Below are 16,916 nucleotides of genomic sequence, written 5' to 3'. Positions count from 1 at the left end.
GATAGAGTAATATGGGTTAGATTGACCCGTCCACCTAAAAAGACATAAAATACATGAAACAGTGATTTTTAAGATGCTCAATTACAGAACTGTAATTACAGAACTGAAATTACAGAATTTTCAATCTGGCAGTGAAGGACAGTGATCCCTGAGAGATGGAAAATAATAAAGGGAGGTCTATGATTGCCCCTGCTTCCCAACTGGAGTGTTTTTAGGTTATGGTATAAGGAAGGCGAACCCGGGTAGGGCTCAGCCTAAGTTGGTAGAGAGCTGGGAATTTGGGGAAAATGGGCCAACTGGAATGTCAAGGGCAGAACACCATGAGAAGAGAGCTACACAGAGAGCTCTAGAGATCTACAGATCTGTACCCTTTGAACATTCAGCAGAGTAATGATAGGAACATGTGTGTGAAGGAACTACCCAAGACTGGGCAAAAGAACATTCAAAAGAGTCAGAAATAACAGTGCCCAGAACAAGCAGAAGTCTGAGAATAGTGTCTGTTTTCACCATCCAGACTGAAAAGTTTGGTAATTTGTAGGACATTCAGTAGAGCACACAGAAGGTCTTGTCTTAAAAGTAGTGAATAATTTGTCCTATATTATGCACTGCTCCAGTCCTGCCTAATAAATTGTAAGAACAAAACCCAAGAGGGTTAAACTATTTCCAAATAATGTAACTGCACCCAAGAACAAAATGTTTAAAAGAATACCAAAATACCCAACACCCCAAAATGTAAAAGTTTTAGAACCCAAAGAAAAAATTACCAGCCATTCAAAGAAGTACCAGTATATGTCCCATAATGAGTAAATAATTCAGTCAATGGAAACTAACAACTGAGAGTCAACAGACAGGACATTAAGACCGTAACTATAACAGTATTCTACATGTTCAGAAAGTTAAGCAGAGACATGTAAGGTATAAAAAGACCAAAATAAAAATCCTAAAGGTGAGGAAAAAAGTGTAAGATTAAAAATGCTTTAGATGGGATTATAAGCAAATTAGACATTACAAAAAAATTAAACTGGAAGATATAGCAATAGGAAATATCCAAAATTGAAACACAAAAAGAGAAGTTATGGAAATGAACAAAATATAAAATTCGAGTCTCTGGAAGATATGGACAAAAAGTAGGAACAGAAAGAATACTGGAGGAAATAATGCTCAAGAATTGTCCATATTTCATGAAAACTATACATGCAGATCCAAGAAACTCACGTAATCCCAAGCACACGTAACTTTACCAAGAAAACTCTATAGCTATAGCGTGTGTCATGTCATAATAAAATAGCTCAATCCTATGACATAGAGCAGCTCTTAGACAGGCAAACAAACAAACAAGCCCACACGACCCAAAAAACACCAACTTATTGTGTACAGAGAAACAAAGATAAAAATAACATATTTCTTACAGAAAACAATGCAAATGAGAAGAGAATGAGCAACGTCTTTAGAGGATTGAGAGAAAAAAAGCTGTTAACCTAGTGTTCTATAGCCAACAAAAGTATCTTTAAAAATGCAGATGAGGAGCACCTGGATGGCTCAGTCTTTTAAGAGTCAGACTTCAGCTCAGGTCATGGTCCCGTGGTTCAGGAGTTTGAGCCCCGTGTAGGGTTCTGTGCTGACAGCTCAGATTCAGAGCCTGCTTCAGATTCTGTGCTGCCTTCTCTCTCTGCCCCTCCCCTCATGCTCTGTCTCTCTCTCCCTGTCTCTCTGACCCTTCCCTGCTCTCGCTCTGTCTCTCTCTCTCAAAAATAAATTTAAAACATGCAGATGACAAGATGTTTTCATAAATGCAAAAGATCAAACTCCCACTACAAGAAATGTTAAAGGAAGTCTTTTAGGCAGAAAGATACAAGGCAAAAAGATACAAGGCAGAAAGATACAAGGCTGGAAATACGGGTCCATACAAAAGAATTAAGGAAACAAAAATGGTATTCATAATATAAGTTCATATATGTGAAAGTTTATTTTTAAATCTTTTTAAAAGACAATACTTAAAATAATATTGATGTAATGTGGGATTTATAGCATATGGGAAAGTAAAATGTATGACAACAGAGTACAAAGGTTAAGGGAAGAGACATAAACGCATTCTATGAAAAGATTTCTATCATATATGTGCACTGGTACAGTATCGCTGAAAGCTAAACCGTGATCAAAAATAAACACATATGATATAAACCCTACAGCAACCACAAAGTAAAAAAAAAAATCACACAGAGTTTTTGTTAAGTCAAAAAAGATAGTGGAATCATGAAAAATATTCAATGACTCAAAAGATGGAAAAGGAAATAATAAATGGGACAAATAGAAAACAAAGAAGCTGATAGATTTAAGCTTAACCACGTGAATAATCATATTAAAAGTAAATAATCTAAAAAAAAAAAAACAACTAAGTGATCTAAATAGCCCAGTTAGAAGACAGAGATTGTAAAACAGCAAGGTGCAATTGTGTGCTGCCAACAACGACGACAACAAAATCTTAAATATAAAGACACAAATAGTTTTAAAAATAGAATAAAAAGATATAAGTTATAAATAAATATTACTGTTTAGATAGTATAAATCTAAAGGAAGCTGAAGTGTTAACATCAAGACAAAATAGGGGCGCCTGGGTGGCGCAGTCGGTTAAGCGTCCGACTTCAGCCAGGTCACGATCTCGAGGTCCGTGAGTTCGAGCCCCGCGTCGGGCTCTGGGCTGATGGCTCAGAGCCTGGAGCCTGTTTCCAATTCTGTGTCTCCCGCTCTCTCTGCCCCTCCCCCGTTCATGCTCTGTCTCTCTCTGTCCCAAAAATAAATAAACGTTGAAAAAAAAATTAAAAAAAAAAAATCAAGACAAAATAGATGTCAAAGCAAAGAATATTAGCAGAGATTATTAAAGTCATTTCATAACAAGATTAAAGTTAACTCATCAAGAGTACAGAAAAATCTTAGACATTTATGCCCTTATTAACAGAACTACAAAATACATGAAGCGAAAAACTGATAGAACATCGTGAAGAAATAAACAAATTCAAAACTATAGTCATAGATTGCAATACCCCCCTCTCAGTGACTAATGGAACAAGGAAACAGAAAATCAGTAAAAATATACACGACTTGAATAACACTACCAACCAACTTTACCTAATAAATGTGTATAGACCCCTCTACTCAACAGCAACATAATATGCATCCTTGTCAAATACACATGGAGCATTTACCAAGATAAGCCATATTCTGAGCCATTAAAAAGTCTGAATAAATTTGGAAGGATTCAAGTCATACAGAATATCTTATCTGACCACAATGAAATTAAATTAGAATCAATTAAAAAAAAAAAAACGCCAAAAAATCCCGAAATATTTGGAAACTAAATTACACATGTGTATATAACAAATAGGTCAAAGAAAGAAAACAAAAGAGAAATTAGGAAGTATTTTTAACATAATGAAAATGAGAACACTGCATATTTTTGGGGGGGATTTTTTGTGGGATTCTGCTACACGAGTACTTAGGTGAGATTTATAGCACTAAATACCTATATTAGAAAAAAGAAAAGCTCTCAGGTCAATGATCTTAACTTTTACCTTAAGGAATGAGAAAAAGAAGAGATAATTAAACACAAAGTAAGTAAAAGATTAAAACAATAAGAACTAAAAAGAAATCAATAAAATATAAGTGAAAACAACAGAGAAAAATCAATGAAACCAAAAGCTGGTTCTTTAAGCAGATCAATAAAATTGGTAAACCTCTAGGCAGACTGACAAGGCAGATGAGAGAAGGGACACAAATATGCTCAACAGCATTAATCACCATGGAAATGCAAAACAAAACCACACTGAGATACCATGATATCCCAATCATAATGACTGAACTTCCAAGACTGCCCGTATGAAGTATCGGTAAGAAGGCATAGCAACTGGAACTCAAACACTACTGTTGGGAATATAAAAGGGTACAACCACTTCGGAAAAGTGACCGTTTCTTTGAAAGTTAAATATGCCCACCAGATGATCTAGTTATTCCACTCCTAGGCATCTCCTCCAGAGAGAAATGAAAGCCTATATCCTATACACAAAGATTAGTAAACAAAATTCATAGCAGCTTTGTTTGTAACAGCTCAAAACTGGACACAACCCAAATGTCCATCAGTAAGTGAATGAATAATCAAACTGTGGTATATTTGTGCAAATGGAATAATACTCAGCAATACAAAAAAAGTGGTGAACTATTAATACATGCTAAACATAGGTGAATCTAAAAATAATGATACCAAATAAAAGAAGCCAGGCCCAGAAAAAGAATACAAATTTTATGATGACATGTATATTAGATTCTAGCAACTGCAAACTAAACTATAGTAACAGTAGATCAGTGATGGCCTAGACAAAAAGAATGACAAGGTCAGAAGGGAGGAATTACAAGAAAATTTGGAAGGAAGGCTAATATGTTCATAATCTTGAATGTAGTTATAGCTGCACAGGAGTCTAAGTCAAAACTTATCAAACTGTAGACTTAAAATACATGCAATATTCTGTATCTCAACTATACTTCAATTAAGCTGTTAAAAATTTAAAGCTAATTAAAAGATTAATGGACAACTGTGAGTAAATACATACATAAATGAAAAGTTGGTTTCTTACCAGTCATTCACACTAATGAAGATAGAAGACATTAATTTATTTGGAGCTTGGTAAAAACATCAATGAAGGCAAAAAGGATCCATTTGAATCTACTTTATTATATCTAAAATTAATAGAATTTTAGAATTTAGATATTCTAAATAAAATGTACCTAGAATACACTACATGTTTTTTTTTTTTTTTAAGAAAACAAGATGCTGTGTTTCCAACGAATTATAATACATGCATACAAACAAAAAAGCAACATAGGACTTTCCCTTGCTAGTATCTATAATTCCAGATCTAGGAGAATTCTAGTTTTGAGGTTCATTCTGCCCAGTGTAAATTTTGATGCCCTTTGGTCTCCTATTTTACACAATCAAATGAGAATATATTTGTTTGACTTGAGGTGTTTTCTATTTGTGGTTCAGTTTGAATAGGATTGAGAATTGCTGGTCACTTATGCCCAAGCTCTGCAGAAGCGGAGTTACACTGGTGGCGAGTTCACAGGGGAACTGCGCTCGGTACATGTTACAGTCCTCATCTTATCCAGCTACAGTTGTAATTCCGCTCTGAAATTCGGTGCATGGAAACTGGAAAAAGATTAGGCTGCTGGAGAGAGGGATAAAGTAGGTTACATCTGGTTCTAGGATTTTTCTTTCAAACAAAATAAAAAATTGCATGAGATGCCTTGTGTTATTTTTCTTAATCCTGCTCACTTTCTTGGGTAGAATAATAAATCCCCTTTCCTGCCTTGCCATCTTTCTAGCCACATAGAGGCTACACATTAAAAAATACTCTTAAACTGAAGTAATCAGGCCAAATACCATTTTCACATACAAAGCCTTTGAAATATAGAACACGCAAATTCAAGTTGATGTTGTTGGAGTGCCTCAAAAAACATTACCAAGAGCAGGCCTTCAGTTGATGTGTCTCATGTGTTTATACATATTTTAAAATGTGTATCTTCAACATTTAATGCCTTGTACTCTTACGTATAAATATCCTTTGTGTCAAAAATTTTTCAAAACTATCACAAAAACTACATTGGAAATGTGTTTTTTTTTTTTAATTTTTTTAAATGTTTTTATTTTTGAGACAGAGAGAGACAGAGCATGAGCAGGGGAGGGGCAGAGAGAGAGGGAGACACAGAATCCGAAGCAGGCTCCAGGCTCTGAGCTGTCAGCACAGAGCCTAATGTGGGGCTCAAATTCACGGACTGTGAGATCATGACCTGAGCTGAAGTCGGTTACTTAACTGACTGAGCCACCCAGGCACCCCTGGAAATGTGGTTTTTTACAGATTTGCTTTGTCTGTCTGCATAGGGACATTCTCTGAGTGTTTCCTATCCACCTTTATGTACTTGTCTCTCTTTGCCCCCAAACACTGAAACAGAAACAGAGTTGCAGTAAAGAACTCAAAGGCTTTGAAATCAAAGGACCTGGCCCAGCCCCAGAACCACCACTAACTTCAGGCTTGCACTGCTGCTCCTTACCTCTCTCTGCCTGTTTCTTTAAAACAATACATGAGAATGATATTCACAGGATTGTAGGGAGGATTAGTTCAAAGGAATTGGGTAAAACTTTTAGCCAAGAGCCCAGCAGGTATTGAGGACTCAAAAAAAAAAAAAACAACAACAAAAAAAACAACTAGCTCTACCTTTAAACTGCAAAAAGTTTAGGACAGGACCCATAACTATGAATGATCTCATCACATAGCAACGGGACTACTGTGTGCCCTAACAGGAATAGAATACTTGAAAATTATTACTTGAGCAAAAGGAATATTTCTTTGAAAGGCAGAGAAAGCCTAAAAAGAATAATATAATTAAAATGAAAAGACCTAGGGGCGCCTGGGTGGCGCAGTTGGTTAAGCGTCCGACTTCAGCTCAGGTCACGATCTCGCGGTCCATAAGTTCGAGCCCCGCATAGGGCTCTGGGCTGATGGCTCAGAGCCTGGAGCCTGCTTCCGATTCTGTGTCTCCTTCTCTGTCTGCCCCTCCCCCCTTCATGCTCTGTCTCTCTCTGTCTCAAAAATAAATAAAAACGTTTAAAAAAAAAAAGACCTAGTTTATTTTTTAAAGTTTGCTTGCTTCTTTGTTTGTTTGTTTAAGTAAATTATTTATTTATTGAGGCAGGGCTCAATCTCATGAGCCGCAAGATCATGACCTGAGCCAAAATCAAGAGTCAGATGCTTAACCCAAGCATCCCAAAAAAACCTAGTTTAAATTCCACCTTTGGCATCTTAATTAAATAACTAATTCTGGTTGATTTGTTTATTCTACTAATCATCTCATAGTCTGTAAAAGGGACATGACCTGTTAATGGTAAATTCTTGGTGAATACATACTGAGAGATTGCATCTCAGATATTGTCTATGACAGTGTTTTCTATACGTTTATCTGTCTGACAGTACAAGATTCCTTTCATTTAAGGAAAAGACATAAAATTAAGTGATATTTCTCTATATATCATTCACTAGCAGTCGTGTATTTCCCTCTAATGATAAATATACGGAGCAAATGTGGCTCTACAGGACATTAATTGCATTAGAGCCTGAAGTGCAAAATTTAAAGCTCATGAGGATTCCAAGAGCAATTAGAGACCCAGTGAGAACCCTAGATCCATTGACAGAAAACCAGGGCTGAAAAGCACCATGCGTTTGACTTCTGAAACATTATCTTGAAGTTTGTTTTTATTTTTTTCCAAGCAAATATTCCTAGTCCTTTAAAGATTTTTTTTTTTTTTCATTTCATAGGTCTCCCGTTATGGCTGGAGGTCTCTTTGCTGTGGATCGAAAGTGGTTTTGGGAGTTGGGTGGCTATGACCCAGGTTTAGAAATCTGGGGAGGAGAACAATATGAAATCTCTTTTAAGGTAAGTTACCAAGACCCTCTTCGCACTATGTCTACATAATTTCAATGATTCCCATAAAGAGTCATCATTCTGTTTCGTGACCTATATTGTGAGATAACAACGAAAATAGATATGTCACCTTTCCAAGCCAGCTTTGGGATGAGAGAGCTGCTTCCCTCTGATGTTTCAGTGAGATGTAACCATGCCATGAAAGAAATCATTCAAAATCCCGTTTGCAGGCAGGAGACTTGGTGTGCCAATAGACCTGCTGCTCCACCAACAAAGCATCCCTTCCACAGAACACACAGAGTGAAACATTGAAACAAAAGAAATTGGATTATTGGAATTTTCTCCCTTTGTATTTATTTTAGAAATAGTGGTTCATATTTTGATCATAACCAGTTATTCCAAAATTTCAGTTAACAGAAGAGTAACTTAAAAATATGAATAACAAATTAAGGCTCTTCTTCATAGAATTCCATAATAGGTGAATGTTTTTACTTATTTCTCTCTGAAACTGCCGAGGTCTCTAGTTGCTTCGACCATAAACGCTCAGCAAAATTATATGCTTTATAACATACATACATGTTACATACATCATGTGTACATACATATGACAGAATGCAAATTTTAGGGTTTGTGAATGAAAAAAATCTGCCACAACACGTGAAGACCAGAAGAACAAAGCAAAATAAACTGTGTGAAAGGTTGTACTCCAAACTTCCAAGATGCATTTTTTTTCCCAAAAACAGTCTCATTAAGGAAAAAAAAACTTCATTTTCTTTTTTTCTTTATGATTGTCGTTATTTATACAGAAGATGGATTTATTTTGTAAGGTTTATCATACAGAAGTTTCTTAGTAAATAAAACATTTTTCCTAATTACTCCCATAATAAAATCAAACCAATTCTTGCTGAGAAAAAAAAAATGTATACTGAATAATAGTAAAAGTCAGGCTTAAGAATCCAGCCAAACTCTCTAAATTTATACATAGAAATAAAATGATAAAACTGATCTTTATAAAACTGTAATGGCTATCTTCAATATGTTAACAAAAATGTTACATTGTCCTCAAAGTGTCAGAAAATAAATATCCCTAAAGAGAAACTCAGGAGGCTTCAGGACATCTAGAAGTTTCCATCTCACTCTGCTGGCAGTAATCCTTGTAAGACCGCTTAGTAAATTCGTGTTTTTCTTCACCGTCTTTCGAAGCCATCTAATTTCATATCTGAGGTACTTTTTAAAGACCTTTTTGTAGATATGTGTTATTAAGTCCTTCAAGTTGCCAATTTTGTTTGTTTGTTTCTCTGCTGTAGTAATAGCTGCACACTTATCACTGTGTATATGGCATAAGGTAGTATAATAGTTAATGATGATAGAAGCGGTACCTATTCCATTTACTTAATGGTATGTGACAGATGCTGAGCTAAATGCTTTATATACATTATCCAATTTAAAGTCACATCTCTAAGAGGCTGGTGTTATTCCATTTTACAAAAAAAAAAAACTGGGGTTCCTGGGTGGCTCAGTCGGTTAAGTGACCGACTCTTGATTTTGGCTCCGGTCTTGATCTCACGGGTTTGTGAGTTCGAGCCCCCGTCAGCCTCCACGCTCACAATACAGAGCCTGCTGGGGATTCTTTCTCTCTCCCCTCCCTGCTCATGTGCGTGCGTGCATGTGCGTGTACACTCTCTCCCTCTCAAAATGAATAAACTTAAAAAAAACCACAACTGCGACTTAATGTTTTAAAGATTTTTTTTAAATACTTATTTTGAGAGAGAGAGAGACAAGCTGGGGAAAGGGTCAGAAAGAGAAAGAGGGAGAGAGAATCTTAGGCAGGTTCCATGCTCAGTGCAGAGCCTGATGTGGGGCTTGATCATGATCTAAGGCAAAATAGTCTGATGCTTAACTGACCGAGCCACCCAGGTGCCCCTAACATGTTAAAAACTTTAGACTACAAATTGTTTTAAGCTTTAAAGATTATGTACATTACCTAGTGCTGCTTTGGAATTGAAATGCTCCATCTCTGCTTAACTGCAGGGAATACAGAACCAGTCCTACCATAGTCCTCGCTGTGAACCTTTTGATTTTCTATCTAGTTTCCTCTCACTGAAAAAGCGAGTATCTTCATTATGGTCAATAGCATGACAGTAAACTTACCGCTGACCCTGGCAAAATAATATTGATTATCATATATGGCTCAAAGCTAGGTGCAACGTTTGCAATAATACCTTCAACTGGAAAAACCGAATATTACATTTGACCCCAAGATTAAGGGGAAAAAATGGCATTGCTGTAGCTGCAACATCTTCAGAATTCAAGAGATGCGTTTTACTTTTCACTGATCGAGATTTATTTTGCTTAAATACTGTTAGTTCATGGATTCTTCAAGTTTAAAATGTTATTATGAACATTTCTATTAAGTGGGAGGTATCTGGCTCTGAATAACGAGCTGGATGATGGATAAAATTCCTATGGAAAGTCTGGAGGATTTGCGTAATATACATTTGCATTCTAATCAAAAGGCATTTTTTTTTTAACAAACGTAGACTTGCATCTTTCGTTTCTGTATCACTTGTATCTATCACACCTCTTCTGGGTGACCTGAGATTTTATTACCCCATTTCCTATTTTTCAGTTATCTGTCATTCTGAAGGATATAATTGGAATGCAGCCCTGTCGTCTTTGTCTAGAAACCATGGCAACAGCACTGGAAGTTCAGGACTAAATTGCCCCAGGTTGCTTGGTTGGAATGACAGATTCTTTGGCAACAGCTATTTCTTACAGGGTCCCATTTCATACATATCCCTTCATTCTTCTTGCTATTGTGTGCTGACCTTGGGGTTCCTGTCCCTCCCTATTAGCATTTGTAACATGAGGGGGACAAACTTAAACAGGCTTTGGTAGAATTTGCATTGAAGCAAGAAGAATTTTCTCCATGGGAAAGGAATCAAAAGAATTATACACACATAGCTCTGAGAAATGGTATTGAAAAGAAAACCAAACATTTGCATTATGTTTAATTTTGCAGGGTAAAGCACTGTAAGGTTTACACTGGGCAGCACTTGAAATTCAGGAAGTATGTATGGATCACTAAGAGTTTACTTGTCTATCTCACATTGTAATAAAGAAATTGTTTTAAGTGTAGATTCAAATGCTCTGATTCAAAAGATTTCTATCTATGGTCATCATCAGGCATCATTGCTTGCTGTTTGCTCCTTAACCAAAGAAACGTTTCACCACAGTTTATGGCAAGGCTCTATCACTAAATAAACTATTTCTAGAAAATCCTGCTTCATATTAAGGGCTTGGTTTCTGGTCAAACAGCCTCTGGTTAAGAGTGCTCCTCAATTTTCTTTCTCTGTAAATCTCTTCCTTTTTCTAACATCTGAGTAGATCAGTGGATTTCATCCCATAACAGAAAAGCCAACACAAGTGTAATTTTCAGGAGGCAGTTGAGGAAAAGAGCTTTCTGGGGAAATGATCTGTCTGCCTAGTCTTCAGTCTCTTTCAGAATGAATCTGAACTCCTGCATGGCCCAGAATTATCCAGCCGTCTTTCAAATGTTGCTAGGTTAGCCAGCTGCTAGGGAGGGGAAAGTGGCAGTCAGTCATTCAACAAGCTTTTATTGGGCATCTAATTTATTCCGGGACTAGCTCCAGGTACTCAACTTGGAATCGCACCTGGAAACAAAGAGGAAACCACAACAGACAGCACAGTGTGGCATAAAAGAGATAACCCACACCTTTAAATGCCGTCTACCATTTAAGTTATTGAAATAATAGTAAACCATTATGACTCTCTGATTTTTCAGAGTGCATTTTTACATCCATTCCCCAAAGACCAAAGTCCAAATGTTAGCATTTCCAAAAGATATGTCCTTCGATTCCGGAAAACTCTTTTCAGAAAATAAAACTGAGCAGCACACACCAAGTAGGCACCCACAAGAAATTTAGGCTCCATTTCACCCATTCTCTGGCATGAGATATAATGCTTAGAACCAGGTAGGAGGGCATTAAATTTGGGTTGGGCTGCCCTTTTCCACCCCCAGGGGCTTATCAACATGGTCCCACATGGACCCAGTATTTCTTGGGCATCTAGAGTATGGCATGAGCCCTTGGCCACGAGCCTCAGCTATGCAGAAACATGCAAGCCTCCAGATGAGATGACTACGGCTACCCTACGTCCGAGAATGAATCTGACAAACCTGGGAACCCCCACGACCTTTTCAAAACCTCTCTTAAGGGACAACATGCCACAGAATCACCTTTGTTATGTACTGTCATCCTTCCTATGTGTTGAGTGTAAGATTCAGGCATTTAGGGATATCATTCGTCTCATAACCTTTCAGCTCTTTTCAGTCCTGAATTCATTCAACAGATATTTATTTATTAATTATAATGTGCCACCTCTGGGCTAAACTTGAGATGCAAAGATAAATGTGAGAAGATTCTCATTCCGGTGGAGCTTACTTTCCAGTAGCAGCCTAGAGAATTAACTCAACACAATTACTCATCATCAGTATTATTTGGAATATATTTTATTTCCATATCACAGTAATAATTCGGGACATATGCAATAGCCTGTTTGCTAGCCTCCTGTGCTATATTCTTTCTCCTCTTTCAACCTATATCCACATTCTTTTATTCCCCAAGTTGCTTTATTTGCCTCTCCTAAAAATTCAGTTCTCCTAACTACCACACAAATCAAATGAATGTTCTGAATCATAACCCATGAGAGTTTTCATCAATTATCTGCCTCACCTGTCTGAATCTACACAGTAAACCAACTTAACTAGTGATTTTCTTTCCTTTCCAGAAGATAGAAACTCATACTTCCATTTCTACCCCTATTTATTACAGAGATTTTAACTAACCAGTCAGACTTTAGTCTGTTCCTGAGATATTAGCTTGTTCTCTCTACAAATATGAATCAGCAACCTGCACCATGAGTCTATGTACCATGCAAGCTAGACTCTGCAGAAAAAGGCAAAGGTGGCCCAGTAGAAGTCCTTGGATCACGTACAACTTAGATGAGTATTTCTTCCATGAAAAACAAATATCAAAGCAGGAAAGCACAAACAACTACATTTAAAATTCCCTCTAGGGGCACCTGGGCGGCTCAGATGGTTAAGGGTCCAACTTTGGCTTAGGCCATGAGTTCATAGGTTCAAGCCCCACATCAGGCTCCATGCTGGCATTGCAGAGCCTCCTTGGGATTCTTGCTCTCTCCTCTCTCTCTGTCCCTCCCTTGTTGGTGCTTTCTCTCTCTCTCTCTCAAAATAAATAAATAAACTTAAAAAAAACTCATAAGAATTCCCTCTAAAGTAAAACATATAAATGTATATTTATTTGCCAGGCTTCTAATGCAAGAGAGACTAAAGCTTTTTCTTCTGCATTTGGGTGCATAGATTGGAATAAAAGTAGAGATCCAAGAATGATACCCATACTGCATTTGCTGTGAGTTCCAGTTTGGTTTCTTTCCAGTGGAATGAGAACTTAAAGACACTTGGAAGCTATCTTAATATGGTAACAGAATCCTTTTAAATTTTTCATGATTTTGCCCAATCTTTTATTGTTACTTTGTCCATACCTAATATGACAGCAAATTTTTTAAATAACAACTCAATCCTTTCAAACTCCTCAAATTAGTTTTGGCATGAACAACAATTCTTTCTGTTTTCATAGCCGTATTTCATCAGTCTAAGTGGTATTTAATGAAATTACGCAATTACAATTTTTTGTTCAACTAGCATAATCACATTTGGGAAGAAAGGCACTGCCCTGTAGGTAAGCATGTAAGCTCTCTATTGGGAGCAAGGGATTCCAGGTGTATTCAGCGTAACCCCTATTCCATGCAGCTTCGCCATAATAGGAACACCATTTAATACGTTTGCAGAAGGAATGGAGATTGAAGGTTAATACGTTGAATTGATTGAACAGAGATTCAGTCCTTGCTGTCAAAAACTTTCAGTCTAATAAGAGAAAAGCTCGGGCAACAGAGGTGGTGTGTTTCTACCCTTGTCCAGAGGTAACTTGCTCACTTATTCAGTTCGGGTCTAAGGTGAGGCTCTTTCTTCTTGTTTTCACCTGTGCCCAGGTGCCTCCAGTTCCCTGATGTAAGGATGGCTGCCCAAGGATATTGAATGGCCAATGTATTGCAGTGATGAGTTCTTGCACTCTGTGCCCGGTTCCTACAGACCAGTGCCCTCTCCTGTTTTTTTTAGTTGTCACTTCTTTTCCCTCCCCCAGACCCAATCTTGTGGAGTCTCTGTAAAGTGGGGGTAAAATAATCAGTCCTAAAATAAGCCTCTGGGGTTTCTTTGAATCTTTGTTTCTACTTTGATGTGACTAGCAAAGAAAATCCCCCTGGAGTAAAAATAGAAAATGGAAAACACATTGAGCATAACGAAATGAATACTTCAAGTTACAATCCTGCCACACACAAATAAATATATACAGTTTAGAGTAACTACAATATATCTGTGATTTTAATAGACAGCATCCTGGGGGGGATGTGGGGTTTTTTAATCCCTTTTTGATTTGTAAAACCTTTACATGGAGCTACCTGTGCTCCAAAGTTCTGGGCATTCTGTGTTCTTCCTATGATGATAGTAACTATTACTTGGTCCCTTAACAAGAAAAAGTAATGAGTTAGCACTTATAGGTCACTAAATTTAATTTCTTATCCTACTCAATACTAATGTAAGGTAAAAATTAACTTCCATTTCATAATTACAAAAACAGACCATTGCCTAGTTAATATCAAAGCAAGAATTAGAATTCGGGTTTGCTCTAAAAACCATTAGCTTAATTTCTCTTAGCTAGAAAAATAGAAGATTTTATATCATTGGTGAAAAAAAAAGTGGCTGCTGTCATTCTCTGAAACCACTTAAAAAAGGAAATGCAGGTTCTTCCTATCTGATTTTTATTAAATATGAGGGCTGACAATTCTTGTTAAGATTTAATGTAAAATTTAATTTTTTTCTATCTTCAAAATGCAATCATTATTCAATAAGAATTGAATATACACAATAGGGACTAATCATTGAGTATAAAACATTCAGTTCTCTACTCACACAACATGACAGCCATTAATTTAGAATTGTTATAGCTCAGTAAACCTTATATCCTAGAGCTTAACATCATTATAGAGCTTCTCAAACAAACATGAATTTTATTTATTTGTTAGACAATCAAAATTAATAGCCCTACAAAACTAGCTAAATTTAAAGTTTCCCCACATGTTATATAGCCATCCAAAAGAAAATTAAGTAAACTTACAGTTCAACAATTGAATGTTGTATAATTACAATAGATTTACAGTTTTAAAATAAAAAAGGAAGATCTTCTCTTTGAGATTACTCAAAAAAAGGAGAACAAGAAACAGAAACAAAATACTAAGTTTATCCTTGACAAATAATCAGATATCTGACCCCCAACCACAATGCATGAGGAAGGTTATCATATGCAGCAAAAGTGGATTAAATGGTGGGGGGGAAAAAAGAGCATGGGAAGACAGAATGACCATAGCTACAAGTCTCCTTTGAAGCCAGCAGATCTCAATGTCACAAAGTAATAGGCACCTCCTAAGAGGGGTAAGATGGGGAACTGACAACATTTGTTTGAAACAAGGCAACAGGTGTGATTGCTGGTGGCCAGAGCTCCCTCGGATTGAGTTTGGCACAGAAGGGAAGCACAAATGGGAAGTTGGGGACCGTTCTAAAAGAGGTATTAGATAGACGAGCCATATTTGCGGGAAGCAGGGTGTTATTAAGGCAGAATGGAGGAAAGATACTTGATATGATGAACAGCCTTGTGGCAGCCAGTTCCTAATGGATGCTGACAAATACAGGCTAAACTAATTCAGTCACACACAAAGTCATCAAGTGAATACCTACTCTAATTGGTAAGAATTCTCCCTATTCAAAGATAAGTAATGATAATTTTTAAAGAAAACAGCACATAGAAATACTACAAGAAAAGATGAAGAAGAAGAAGAAAGGACCAGGAACAATGAAAACAGGTCACCAAAGTAATGTTGCTATACATTGTTATAAAAGTGTTTTAAATATTAATGAAGCTATTGACTCTGCAAAGCAATATTAGATGCTGAACTTTATGAGATTAGGCAAAACAACAAAAGGTAAGAGAAAGAGATGGAAAAAAAAAATAGCAGCAGTCAGGATGAAATGAAAAAGAAAGAGGAAATCATCACCAAAATGAAGGTCCTATTGAAAGCAACCGAAGGAGAAGGGCTATGCTGAAAATACACAGAGGCAAGGAAGGTAGAGTTGAGAAAAAGGAGCAAAATGGAATTAAAATCAGCAAAGTTAAAATGTAATAGAGTGAAATGATATGGAAGGGTATAGGTGCACATATTAGTGCTCATATTAGGAAAAATGTTGAAATTATAATACCATGTATCAAAACATAGTAGATACAACCAAAGCAGTGATAAAAAGAAAAATTAGATCCTTGGGGAGCCTGGGTGGCTCAGTAAATTGAGCTTCTGACTTCAGTTTAGGTCAGGATCTCACAGTTTGTCAGTTTGAGACCCAAGTTGGGCTCTATACTGACACTGTGGGGCCTGCTTAAGATTCTCTCTCTCTCTCTCTCTCTCTCTCTCTCTCTCTGCCCCCCATCTCTTTCAAAGTAATTAAATAAAAAGAAATTTTAAAGAAAAATTAGATCCTTAAGTTCTTATATCAACATAAAAAGAAAGAATAAACATAAGCAAGTTAAATATTCAAATACAGTTTGCAAATGAAAAATGAAATAAACCTAAGGAAATAAAGATAAAAGATTAATAAACTTAAAAAAGAAATTAATGGCTTAGAAAACCAAAAACTGATGGTGCAAGAGCTAGTTCTTTATAGCCAAAAATAAATAATTAAGGGAGTCACAGATGGAGAGACAGATCAATTAGAAAAGGTCATTAAAAAAACTGGCCATGAAAAAAGAAAGAAAACACAAATACACAAACTAAGAAACAATAATCAGAATTTAGAAAAAATTTCAATAGTTCTAAGAGATTAGTCTGTTCAATTCTATACAAATAAGTTTCAGATTGTGAGTGAAATGATTGATTTTTAATAAAATCATTATAAGCCTCTTAGTGGCTTAAAACAACAGAAAACTTTCTCACAGTCTCTGGGTTGGTAGCCCAGTGTCTTTTAGCTGAGCCTCTGCTAAGAATCCCCCAAGTCTGAAATCAAATTTTGAGCCAGCTCTATCCTTATTCACAGGCTCAGCTGGGAAAAGATCCGTGTTCAAGTTCCCTCGGGTTGTTGGCAGAATCCATTTCTTTGTGGTTGTGGGACTGAACTCCTCACTGTATTGGTTTTCAGCTGGATACCACTTTCCGTTCCTTGCCTTTTGGCTCCTTCTTTGACCCTCTCACAACATGGTAGCCTACTTCCTCAAAACCACCAGTAGAATTTCTCTCCTATTTCAAAT

General features: G+C 36.6%; 1 protein-coding gene across 1 annotated transcript in view; it reads left to right on the top strand.

Moving 5' to 3' along the window:
- Positions 1–16,916, top strand: part of GALNTL6 (polypeptide N-acetylgalactosaminyltransferase like 6) — a 1,204,077-nt gene that overhangs the window by 1,063,071 nt on the left and 124,090 nt on the right. The window contains exon 7 of the mRNA XM_047854813.1: positions 7,362–7,479. Within this exon, the coding sequence (XP_047710769.1) occupies positions 7,362–7,479 (118 nt within the window). The remainder of the gene's footprint in view (positions 1–7,361; positions 7,480–16,916) is intronic.

This window comes from Prionailurus viverrinus, chromosome B1, assembly GCF_022837055.1.
Source record: "Prionailurus viverrinus isolate Anna chromosome B1, UM_Priviv_1.0, whole genome shotgun sequence".
Taxonomy (NCBI): domain Eukaryota; kingdom Metazoa; phylum Chordata; class Mammalia; order Carnivora; family Felidae; genus Prionailurus; species Prionailurus viverrinus.
This window is presented reverse-complemented; position numbering and strand designations above follow the sequence as displayed.